General features: G+C 42.3%; 1 protein-coding gene across 7 annotated transcripts in view; it reads left to right on the top strand.

Moving 5' to 3' along the window:
- Nucleotides 1-12,496, top strand: part of CRACD (capping protein inhibiting regulator of actin dynamics) — a 285,912-nt gene that overhangs the window by 242,028 nt on the left and 31,388 nt on the right. For 6 of the 7 annotated variants that reach the window (XM_017849274.1, XM_017849273.1, XM_017849272.1 and 3 more), the window contains one exon: nucleotides 10,919-11,054. The exons of the other annotated variant lie outside the window; for it this stretch is intronic. In XM_017849274.1, the coding sequence (XP_017704763.1) occupies nucleotides 10,935-11,054 (120 nt within the window). In that variant the 5' untranslated portion in view covers nucleotides 10,919-10,934. Of the gene's footprint in view, nucleotides 1-10,918; nucleotides 11,055-12,496 lie in introns of those variants that run through there. 7 annotated transcript variants of the gene reach the window in all.

Below are 12,496 nucleotides of genomic sequence, written 5' to 3'. Positions count from 1 at the left end.
TTTTTAAAATTATTTTTTGTAGAGATGGGCTCTTGCTATGGTTCCCAGGCTGATCTTGAATTCCTGGGTTCAAACTATTCTCCCTGCTCAAAGCGTTGGGATTATAGCCATTATCCAGCATGCCTGGCCCTAAAGTAGTCGTTTGGAGCCTCTAGGTAGAATCTTGGAGTTAATTCATCTAACTCTGGGTAAATGAAAGGAAAGAGGAGGTGGAGTAAAGGAGAAAGAAGCACCAATGTGTGTTTCCTGTTGTCTTTCTAAACCCATAATGAGTTAGATCAGAGGTCTTAAATGTTTTAAGATGTAGGTAGAACAGGACCCTGTAAACCTCTGTGAGTTTTTCTTAGTGCTAAATGCATCTTCCCTTAGAATTGACTCAACCTATTCAAAGCCTCTAGTCTGTAGCTAATAGTTCCTGGAGTGGGTTCATGATATTTGAACCTTCTTGGGTAGGAGTTGCATGGATGACACCCGAGGGGCTATTGTTCTGTGCATCAGGTACCAGGATCAGGTTTTCAAGAACTGACTTCAACATTTCCCATGATTTTAGGCAAATGTCAAGGATTTTTCCTCTTTTCCTTTTTTCTCCCTCTTTTCTTAATTTCCTCCTCTTCCTACCTTCCTTCTCCTACTCTTGTTTTTTAAAAAAATTCCATTTTTATTTCAGATTCAGAGAGTACATGTATAGGTTTGTTACAAGGGTATATTACATGATGCTGAGGTTTGAGCTTCATTTAATCCTGTCACTCAGATAGTGAACAAAGTACCCAATAGGCAATGTATCAGCTCTTGCCCCCTGCTCCCTCCCTCTCTCCTATTAGAGTCCCCAATGTCTGTTGTTCCCATCTTTATGTCTGTGTGTTCCCAAGGCTTGGCTCCCACTTACAAGTGAGAACATGCGATATTTAATTTTCTGTTTCTGCATTAATTCACCTAATTGCATGTCATCCTCGCACAGGGACCATGATAATCTTCTCCATATCTAGTTCCAGTTTTAGTGTATGTGCTGCTGAAGTGCTGTACTCTTCCTCTTCCTCTTCCTCCTCCTCTTTCTTTTACTTCTTTGGTCTTATGAGGTCACTACTGATCTTTACAGATATTGACTGTTTAATTTGGGTGGAGGATATCAAGATGATGTAGATCTTATGTGGAAAGGGTACTTATGGCACACCTATTTACTCTTTCAGCCGTGTCTACACATAGATATGAGTCACAAGGCTGCATTCCTGTGTTTTTAAAATCTTCATCAGCACATTCATGTTCATTGCAGTCCTACTTACAATAGCCAAAAAGGAGAAACAACCCAAATGCCCTTTGATGGATGAATGTATAAACATGATATATATGTACAATGGAATTATTCATTCTTAAAAAGGAAGGAAATTCTGACACATGCTACAATGTGGATGAACTTTCAAAACATTATGCTAAGTGAAATAAGCCAGGCACAAAAGGACAGATATTCTATGATTCTATTTAAAGGAAGTACCTGAAATAGTAAAATTCGTAGAGACAGAAAGTACAATAGTAGTTGCCAGGCGCTGGGGAGAGGGGAGAATGGGAAGTTATTGTTGCATGGATATGAAGTTTCAGTTTGGGATGAGAATAAAGTTCTAGAAGTTGATAGTGGTGATGCTTTCATTATAATATGAGTGTATTTAATGCCACTGAACTGTGTACTTAAAAAATGTTAAAATGCTACATTTTATGTTATATGCATTTTATCGTAATAAAATTTTGATCAATATTACATAAATATGAAAAAAATTATGGATGCTGGGATCCCACTTGGCATTGACAGATTTTGTGTTTAAGAATTAAAATTAGGCAGGGCATGGCGGTTCACGCCTGTAATCCCAGCACTTTGGGAGGCCAAAGCAGGAGGATCGCTTGAGCCCAGGAGTTCAAGATCAACCTGGGCAACATGGCAAGATTTCATCTCTGTGAAAAATTTAAAAACTTAGCCAGGCACAGTGGTGCATGCCTGTATTTCCAGCTACTTGGGAGGCTGAGGTGGGAGGAGCCCTTAAGTTCTGGAGAGTTCCAGGCTGCAGTGAGCAGAGAGACCACTGCAACAGAATGCCTGGGCAACAGAATGCCTGGGCAACAGAATGCCTGGGCAACAGAATGGGACTCTGTCTCAAAAACAAAACAAAGTAAAACTGGCATATCCTCTTTTATATAAGATTTGCAATTGTAGGTGAACTGGAACCCTCTTAATTAATGCTCCTTTCTTGTCGTGATCCAGCAGCCACCATTCATATAATGTCTTTGTTCTCTAAGAAATCCAAACATCTGTAAACACTGTATTAAGCCCTGTCAACAGTGAGCCAGGAGCCTGAGTTCTGGTTTCTGTTTTGATTGAATCTGTCTCTTCACTTTGCTGGGCCTCAGCTTCTCCATCCATAAAGACTTGGGTCTTGGATTCCATGAGCACAGAGGGGCCCTTTCTTCAGTGGCTGTTGGCTGTGTGAGGGCTGTCCCTGTCATCGCTAATACAGTACACTGCCTTTTGCTGCTACCAGTTTACTCGTAGAGACTCACTAGAGATGTGAAGAGCAGCGCTCCAGGCCTCCAGACACAGGTGCGGAGAAATATTGGCAGGCAGAGTGGAATGCAGGCTCAGAATGGGTCTGTGAGCTCAGGATTTCCAGTCTTCTGCATGAATTTTTACATTGTCTTTGAAGGATTTCTGAAAGTGAAAGCACAGACAATGTTATCGGTTAAGGTTTTTGCAGTTTATCTTCTTCCTAATCTGAACTTTACCTCACTTATAAAATAATATAGCACAGAGTCCTGGGGATGAGAGTAACAAAGAAATAGAAAAGACAGGAGTTCTGTGGGAAAATTGATGAATTCGTGTTGAGTTTGCAGAGACAGTGGGAGAGTCATTCCACTGTAGCTGGAGACACATGAGAAGAGCGTATTGGAGTGAGGCAGTTATTAAAGGTAAAGCCAGAAGAGCAACCTCAGGCTGTTCTCTCATCAATGTCTTCGGAAAGATAACTGCAGGAGGCAGTGAAGAGTAGAGGGGCAAGTCCAACAGCTGGTATCTTTGGGCTGATTAGAAGCCCCTGATGAAATGTTTCGAAGCCCAACCTCTCTGTCAATACAAATAATATCAATGACAACAGCAAATCAGAACAGAAATGTAGAAATCTCAGCCATGCTCCTTTCTGTACATAGGAGAGCTGACTGCCTTCTAGAGCCCCAGGAACTTCTGCTGTTTGGACCTCCAATCCAAAAGGACCATTTTTCTGACCTCTGTAAGTCAGGGCTGTGATTCTTCTCTAGGCTTGTGAAAACTGTTCCTCAGAGACCAGTGCTGTTCTGAACTTCCCAAGTGGGCCTTTCTTTCTCTCTTTGTAGAGTTGGCTTTTACCATGTGTGCTTTGCATTTGACTTCAAATCTTGTTTAAATTAAAATGATTGTTAAATGACTATATTGACAATCTTCTAGTTCAAGGTTTAAAATCTGTGGGATTTTAGAGGTCTTTATACAGCTCTCCTCACAAGCAAGAGGCTGCTCTGTGTTCTCAATAGCAGAAGAGAAGGTTCCCACCTGCAAGTCCATTTCCTATCATTTGAGCAGAGAGAGAGGGAGGGCAAGTTGCAGCATTGAGGCTGAAAGGCCCCTCTCTTGGTTCCCTCAAAAGGAAGCAGGGAGAGGTGGAGTTGGCCTGCTTCACAATCAACTGTGAAAGATCTTTAAATATCAAGAGTAAAGAAGTACGGATGAACTCTGCTAAGGTACAATTTGTGGTAAATTGCCCCTCCACCTCCCGGTCATGTAATTTGCAGTTCCCAGCTGGTTAAGGACCATGGTTCCATCAAGCTCTGTGTTCATTAGAACATGGTTTCAAGCTGAGATATCCACACATAGGCTATTCAGTTTCAATTCCAACCCTGCCTCAAATTTTGGAACTTTGGGCAATACTTTTACCCACTTGTTGCCTCAGCTTCCCCTTCAGAGAACAGGAAACAATCTACATTGTAGAGTTGTTTGGAGCTGGAACTGGTAACCATGCTTACCAAAGATTTAGTATTAGATTTAATATTACACAAACTGCTGCCCTCTTTCTGCTGCTCTAACCATATGACTGACATACCTGCCCCCATTTTGCCTTCTACCATGATTGTAAGCTTCTTGAGGCCCTTACCAGAAGCCAGGCAGATAATTAGTGTCATGCTTATACAGCCTGCAGAACCTCTTTTCTTTATAAATTACCCAGCCTCAGGTATTTCTCTGCAGTAACACAAAAATGACCTAATATAGAAAACTGGTACCAAAAAATGGGACATTGCTATAAAGATAACTGAAAATGTCAAAACAGCCTTAGAACTGGGTAACAGGCAAAGGTTGGAAGAGTTTGGAGGGCTCAGGAAAAGACAAGAAGATGAGGGAAAGTTTGGAATTTCTTAGAGACTGATTAAATACTTGTGACTAAAAATGCTGATAGTGATATGGACAGTGAAGGCCAGGCTAATGAGGTCTCAGATGGAAATAAGGAACTTACTGAAAACTGGAGCCAAGGTCTCCTTTGTTGTACTGTAGCAAATAACTTGGCTGCATTGTGTTCATTCCCTAGGGATCTGTGGTAGTTTGAACTCAAGAGTAGTGACTTAGGGTATCTGTTGAAAGAAATTTTTAAGCAGCAAAGCATTTAAGATGTGACCTGGCTGCTTCTAACAGTTTACATTCAGATATGCCAAGGAGGAGGACCTTAGGAAACAACCCAGGCTCTCAATTGAGGCTCTGGGAGGACTGCACCTTAGAAGTGTAGGCAAAACAGAAGTAGTCTGAGCCTTACAAAGATGGCTAACCAGCATGAATTAGCTCAGTCTTTGACTGGATTGAAGTGAAGTGCTTCTTTGCTGTTTGCAGCCTTCAAGAAGATCGGGTGAGTCCTCTCTGGAAGAAGAGAACCCAGCCTCTAAAATTTTTGAGGCATGATGTGTGAAGTTTAATTAAAAATTACCAGGCATCTAAGAAACAGACTACAAGAAAAACAAGATAATAGAAATAGACCTAAAGGTGACCTAGATGTTGGAGTCTCAGATAGACTTTCAAATAATTGTGATTAATATATTCAACAATATAGTTTACAAGATGGAGAATTTCAGCAGATAACATAAATTTATTAAACAATTAAATGGAAATTTGAGATCCAAAATATACTTCTGAAATTAAGAACTCAACAGATGGGTTTTAACAGCAGATTGGACTTAAAGAGAAAATTAGTGAGCTGGAAGCAGGTCCATAGAAATAATCCAGTCTGAATCATATTGAGTATAAAGATGGTAGCTACAATAATGAGAATAAAAGTTATGTGGCTTGTACTTAAAAGCATCTAACATGGGAGGATCAGAGAGAGATGAGAGGAAAAATGGGGCAGAAGCAATATTTAAGGGATAAAGGCTGAGAATTTTCCAAAGCTGATGAAAGACATCAAGCTACAGATTTAAGAAGCATTGTGTAACCCAAGCTGAATAAATTAAAAGAAGCTCACACCCTGCTACACCCACTGCTAAAAACCAAAGATAAAGAGGCTAATTTTAAAATCAGCTATAAATGAAAGATAGCTGTATTAGTCTGCTCTTGCACTGCTGTAAAGAAATACCTGAGACTGGGTAATTTATAAAGAAAAGAGGTTTAATTGGCCATGATCCTGCAGGCTGTACAGAAAACATAGTGGCTTCTACTTCTAAGGAGGCCTCAAGAAGCTTCCAATCATGGCAGAAGGCAAAGAGGGAAGTGAGGTGTTTCACATGGCAGGAGCAGGAGCAAGAGAGAGCAAGGCAGGAGGTGCTGCATGCTTTTTAACGACAAGATCTTGCAAGAACTCACTCACTACCATGAAAATAGCACCAAGGGGATTATGCTGAACCATTCATGAGAAATCCATCCCCATGATCCAGCCACCTCCCACCATTGGAGACTACAATTTGACATGAGATTTGTCGGGGCACAGATCCAAACCATATCAGTAGATCATGTGTCTTTTCAAAGATGCAGTAATACAAGCGTATCTACAAAAATTCTATGCATCAGGTGTGGTGACTCATGCCTGTAATTCCAGCACTTTGGGAGGCGAAGGTGGGAGGATTGCTTGAGGCAGGAGTTCCAGACCAGCCTGGGAAAGATGGCAAGAACTCATCTCTACAAAAAATTTTAAAAGTAGCCAGGTATGCTGACATAAGCCTGTAGTTCCAGCTACTTGGGAGACTGAGGCCAGAGGATCCCCTGAACCCAGGAGTTCAAGGTTGCCCAGGAGCTATGATTCAGCCACTGCACTCCAGCCTTGGTGACTGAGACCCTGTCGTACAAAAAAAAAAAAAAAAAAAAAAAAAAAAAAAAATCAGCAGTCACATTATTATAATTAATAAATAAATTTAGCAAAGTCTCTGGTTATAAGATCAGTATACAAAAATAAGTTACATTTTATATCCACTAATTAAAAAATTAGAAAATAGAAATTTTAGTCTATACCATTTACAATAAATTCAGAAACAACAAATATATAAGAATAAACCTATCAAAATATGTACAAGACCTCTATACAGAAAACTTCAACACATTTGTTAAGAGAAATTAAAGATGATATAAATACATGAGGAATTAGCCCATGTTCATGTACTACAAGATTCAATATTGTAAAAACATCAGTTTAAAAATGTATAGATTTAGGCCGGGCGCCGTGGCTCAAGCTTGTAATCCCAGCACTTTGGGAGGCCGAGATGGGCGGATCACGAGGTCAGGAGATCGAAACCATCCTGGCTAACACAGTGAAACCCCGTCTCTACTAAAAAATACAAAAAAAAAAAAACTAGCCGGACGAGGTGCCGGGCACCTGTAGTCCCAGCTACTCGGGAGGCTGAGGCGGGAGAATGGCGTGAACCCAGGAGGCGGAGTTTGCAGTGAGCCGAGATCCGGCCACTGCACTCCAGCCTGGGCGACAGAGCGAGACTCTGCCTCAAAAAAAACAAAAAAACACACAAAAAAGTATAGATTTAATGCCATCTAAAAGCAATCTCAATATTATATTCACGTATGTGTATATGTATAAATTTATGTAGAGGCCAGGTGTATATGTATAAATTTATGTAGAGGCCAGGTGTAGCGACTCACGCTTGTAATCCCAGTACTTTGGGAGGCCAAGTTGGGCAGATCACTTGAGAACAGGAGTTCGATACCAGCCTGGCCAACATGGCAAAACCCCATCTCTACCAAAAATACAAAATTTAACCAGGTGTGGTTATGGGCGCCTGTAATCCCAGCTACTCAGGAGCTTGAGGCAGGAGAATTGCTTGAACTCAGAAGGTAGAGGTTACAGTAAGCTGAGATTGTGCCACTGTACCCCAGCATGAGTGAGATCTTGTCTCAAAAATAAATAATAAAACTCGGAAAACAAAAGATGAAAAACTTAAACTACTAGATACCAAGACTCCTTAAAAGCTACAGCAATTAAGATAGTGTGTTATTGGTATAAAAACAGATAAGTAAAAAAAAGTAAAAACAAAACGACAGCAACAAAAAACAGACAAGTAGACCAATGAAACAGAGGCCAGACAAAATTACAATATAGACAGTTACTTAATTTATAGCAAATTGCTCATTGTCTTCAAACCTTAGTTTTCATGTCCATAAAATACCCTTACTAACAGTGCCTACCACATAAGTTTTAAATATTATATATCAAAAAGATTCTGATATTATGTTAAAGAGGTTAGCATACATGCAAGGTACATCGCAAGTGTCCAGTAAAATTTAGCTAGGATAAATATTACCACTGTGACCACCACTATTGTAATTACTACTACTGCTACTGTTACTCTTCATTTTCTCGATTTTTCAATATGATCATCTGGAAATGAGTAATGGATGGATATTAGATCTTTGCCGGGAACAGGAATGTTTGGAGTTCAACACCAAAGAGCAGGAGAGTGCCAATTCTTAGCCTATGTAGAAAAAATAATGGGATCAGTGGGATAAACTTCATGACTCAGTCAAGGTTGACTTAGAAACTGGAATGGAACTTAGCCTAGCACTGCTGTATTCTGTACACACAACTGCGAGAAATTAGTAAATATATATATATATGCCCTTTGCAAAAATACAGTGTAGAAATGAAGTCATTTACCCCTTCTCTCAACTGAGTCATAACCAGCAGTCTGAAAAAGAAGTTTAAACAGAGAATATTCAGAAGTTCAGTTCCACAACTTCGAATGAAAAGCTTATTTCCTAACATTTTTAGGTGAACTTGGAAGCTCAGTTTGTAACATAGGTCCCAGATTTTCTGAGGACAGGGAGATCATAACATATTAATCTCTCGGCATGTTTCCTAAAAGAGTGCCTCATATTTCATAAAGGGAATTGCTGCTATATGGTGCCCTGGGTTATTTAGCTGAAGACTTATGCCTTATTCTAGTTATTTAGTATCTTCAGCCCTCTCATAGTCCAGCCCCCATGGCATCTGCACCATGTTCCTCTCCCATACCCTGTGTCACTCATGGGTGGCAATACTATAAGACCATCTACCACTTTAAAATATGGCAGCTGGCTGGCATGGGATTATTCTTAGCAGATCTGAGTTCAGTTTCTCACTCTATTCCTTCAATTTGCATGTCTTTATATAAGTTATTTACTTGCTGAGTTTCATCTGTCACAAGATGGTGATGATGGGGATTAAATGAGATAATGAAAGTAAAACTCCACACAGTTTTTTTTTTTAATCAAAGTAAGGGTTGATGTTTATAATAATTATTATTATTGCATAAGATCACATAGCCAGGAGGCTCACATCCAAGTCTTTTGTTTGTAAACCTCGCACACTTTTACACCATGCTGCCTGTAATTTAGCAAACTAGATTATAAAATTTGGTAATTAGTGTTCCCAACTGGGTCTAGACTTGGGCAGATAACAAGTACAGCTGCCCCAGGACCTTGCCCACTGCATTCTGTAATTCAGTTCATAGGCACTGCCTGGGAACACCTGCCCCCAGTGCTGACTGTTCTCTCATGCACTTGGTCACTAAGAAAACCCCATTAGGGGCCCCTTTCTGGGGAGGGGAAGGAGGAGGTTGTGCTCTCTCTCCCTTCCAAGTGCTGCCTGTATTGCCTGGCATTGTGCCTGCCTTGGTGCTCTTCCTGCCCCTGTGGGTGCTCTTCCTGCCCCTGTGGCTGGCAGCCTCAGTGTGTACTCTTTCCCAGAGATAAGTTAGTTTCCAAGATCAAGTAAGGAACAGTTTGCTTCTGCTGCTTCCTCTTTGTGCATTTCTTTTTTTTTTTTTTTTTTTTTTTTGAGATGGAGTCTCGCTCTGTCTCGCCTAGGCTGGAGTGAAGTGGTGCGATGTTGGCTCACTGCAATCTTCACCTCCCGGGTTCAAGCGATTCTCCCATCTGAGTCTCCCAAGTAGCTGGGATTACAGGTGCCCACCACCACACCCAGCAATTTTTTTTGTTTGTTTTTTTTAGTAGAGATGGGATGTCACCATATTGGCCAGGCTGGTCTTGAACTCCGGACCTCAGGTGATCTGCCTGCCTCTGCCTCCCAAAGTGCTGGGCTTGGCATGAGCCACTGTGCCTGGCCGTCTTTGTGCATTTCACACGGCTTATACTTCATTGTTAGGTAGGAGTCCAGACTTCCTCCAAGTCCAGCCCTTCAACTAAAAAGTGTTTTAGCTGGGCTTAGTGGCTCATGCCTATAATCCCAATGCTTTGTGAGGAAGCCAAGAGTTCAAAACCAGCCTGGGCAACATAGCAAGACCCCATCCCTACAGAAAATAATATAAATTAGCTGGATGTGGGAGCAGATGCTTATATTCCTAGCTACTCTGCAGGATCCCCTGAGCCCAGGAGTTTGAGGCTACATTGAGCCATGATCACATCACTGCACTCCAGTCTGGGCAACAGAACAAAATCTTGTCTCTAAAAATATAAGTGGCCGGGCGCGGTGGCTCAAGCCTGTAATCCCAACACTTTGGGAGGCCGAGGCGGGCGGATCACGAGGTCAGGAGATCGAGACCATCCTGGCTAATATGGTGAAACCTCGTCTCTACTAAAAAATACAAAAAACTAGCCGGGCGACGAGGCGGGCGCCTGTAGTCCCAGCTACTCGGGAGGCTGAGACAGGAGAATGGCTTGAACCCGGGAGGCGGAGCTTGCAGGGAGCTGAGAGCCGGCCACTCCACTCCAGCCTGGGTGGCAGAGCGAGACTCCGCTCTCAAAAAAAAAAACAAAAACAAAAACGAAAAAAAACATACAACCCACACCTACCTATATCAATACACACACATATATATAAATAAATAAAATATAAAAGTTTTGTTGGATACGAGCCACCTATAAGGTGTTCCATATATGCAAAGCCTATCAGAATGGCCCTAACACAAATGTCTCCCATTTTCTCGAAATTCCTAAAGCATTTATTGTCTCTATCAACAATTCTGTAGTCCTCTTCCAAAGTCTTTGTTTGGGATGTGTACATCTTTCTTCGAGTTTGGTTGTCATCTGAAAGTAAGAAATCCTTGCCTCTTACTTCTAGACTTGCATGTTACTTAATAAATTCTGGTTGGCAAGACTTACTGGGACAAAACTGATAGTGACAGCTCAGTTGGAGAAAGGCTCTTCCAATTAAAAGTTCTGCAGTGCCTTCTGTCTTGGATCCTATACAAATAAGTAACTGTCTTTGTGTTCTCATGGTGAATGGCTCTGAACCAGGGCTGTGTAAGAGATGGGGACCTTTTCGTCTACCCAGCTCTTTGGCCGACCCCCAGCTGAAAGGGACACAATGCTGGAAGTGCTTGCTGAATGAGACTGAGAATGTGGGTGGAGTCCCTCCAATCAGGAGTAATGGGAAACTGAATTGCCAAAAGAAATTGTATCCTAATAAAATGAAGCACATGATTTACATTCCAGGTCCTTCAACTATTCTATGGGAACCCGGGCATTTTCCCATGACAGTATTTTTATCCCTGATGGGGGAGCAGAAAGTGAGCAGACAGTTCAAGCAATGTCACAGGACAACATCCTGGGCAAAGTCAAAACTCTTCAGGTAAGACAGCTTGAGAGTGGAAGGTACGAGCCATAGGAGGGGCCCAGCTATGGAGGGAAGTGGGAAAAGTCCCGAGCTTGGCCTTGAGTAATGGATTGGGAGGTCCAGAGGTCACTCCTGGTGAGAATTATTGCTTTCTTGAATTCAACTCTATTCTCTGGAAACCTCCTGCCCAACTGCGAGACCTACACTATCGCCATTGCAGCCACCTGCATGACACACCCTCTCCTTTTCTTTCAAATTGTTCCCTCCTATTTTACTGGACATGAAAATAAGTACCCAAGAGAAGCTGCAGGACTTGGGGCCAGGCACGGTGGCTGAGGCTGGGAGGCCAAGGCAGGTGGATCACTTGAGGCCAGGAGTTCAAGAGCAGCCTGGGCAACATGGCGAAACACTGTATCTACTAAAAATGCAAATACTAGCTGGATGTGGTGGCACACACCTGTAATCCCAGCTACAAGGGAGGTTGAGGCAGGAGAATCGCTTGAATCCAGGAGGAAAAGGTGGTAGTGAGCCGAGATCATGCCACTGCACTCCAACCTGGGTGACAGAGCAAGACTCTCTCCCCCAGAACAACAACAACAACAAAGCTACAGGGCTTGGATGAGAGGAAGAGTTCCTAACCATTAAGCATTGCCCATAATCCCTGAATCAGGGCTGACTGTTGACTGAGAGTATGCACAACACATATCCACTTTCCGAGTCTCTATCATTGGACAGTGAATGACATGACTGTATTTTTCTGTTGTGTTTGTAAATCTCACCATCCTGAGCCACCTTGTCTCAGAAGAAAATCACAAAGCTCTTAAGCCACCTTTCAGTTCACTCTGCAGAATGGGGCAGCTTTCCTACCTAAAATCAGCTCTGGTGGTACCTCCATAACAATGAAAATATAATAAATAATTCTTCACTAAATGTGATTGCAATGGCAGGTAATACAGGAAAAGCAAGAAGAGCAATGCCCTTAGAGCCTGACTATGAGGTCTGCCTAGTGGCTTGGCAGATAGAATTCTCTCACCTGGCCAGGCACGGTGGCTCAATCCGGTAATTCCAGCACTTTGGGAGGCCGAGGTGGGTAGACTGCTTGAGCTCAGGAGTTCGAGACCAGCCTGGGCAACATGGTGAAACCACATCTCTACCGAAAATACAAAAGTTAGCCAGGCATGGTGGTGTATGCCTGTAGTCCCAGTTTCTCAGGAGGCTGAGGTGGGAGGATGGCTTGAGCCTGGGAGGCGGAGGTTGTAGTAAACTGAGATCACACCACTGCATGCCAGCCTGGGTGATAGAGTGAGAGCTTGTCCAAAAAAAAAGAAATTTCTCTTACCCAAGATAAATGCCCAAGCAAGTACTTCTCTGAGGTTCTCCAGCTAGCTGCTTGGAGGCTCTCCAGGTTATGAGCAGAGGGCTCTGGGCTGCTGGTTTCCACCTGTCTGTAAGTCTAC

This window comes from Rhinopithecus bieti, unplaced genomic scaffold (genome assembly GCF_001698545.2).
Source record: "Rhinopithecus bieti isolate Rb0 unplaced genomic scaffold, ASM169854v2 scaffold_31527, whole genome shotgun sequence".
NCBI lineage: Eukaryota > Metazoa > Chordata > Mammalia > Primates > Cercopithecidae > Rhinopithecus > Rhinopithecus bieti.
This window is presented reverse-complemented; position numbering and strand designations above follow the sequence as displayed.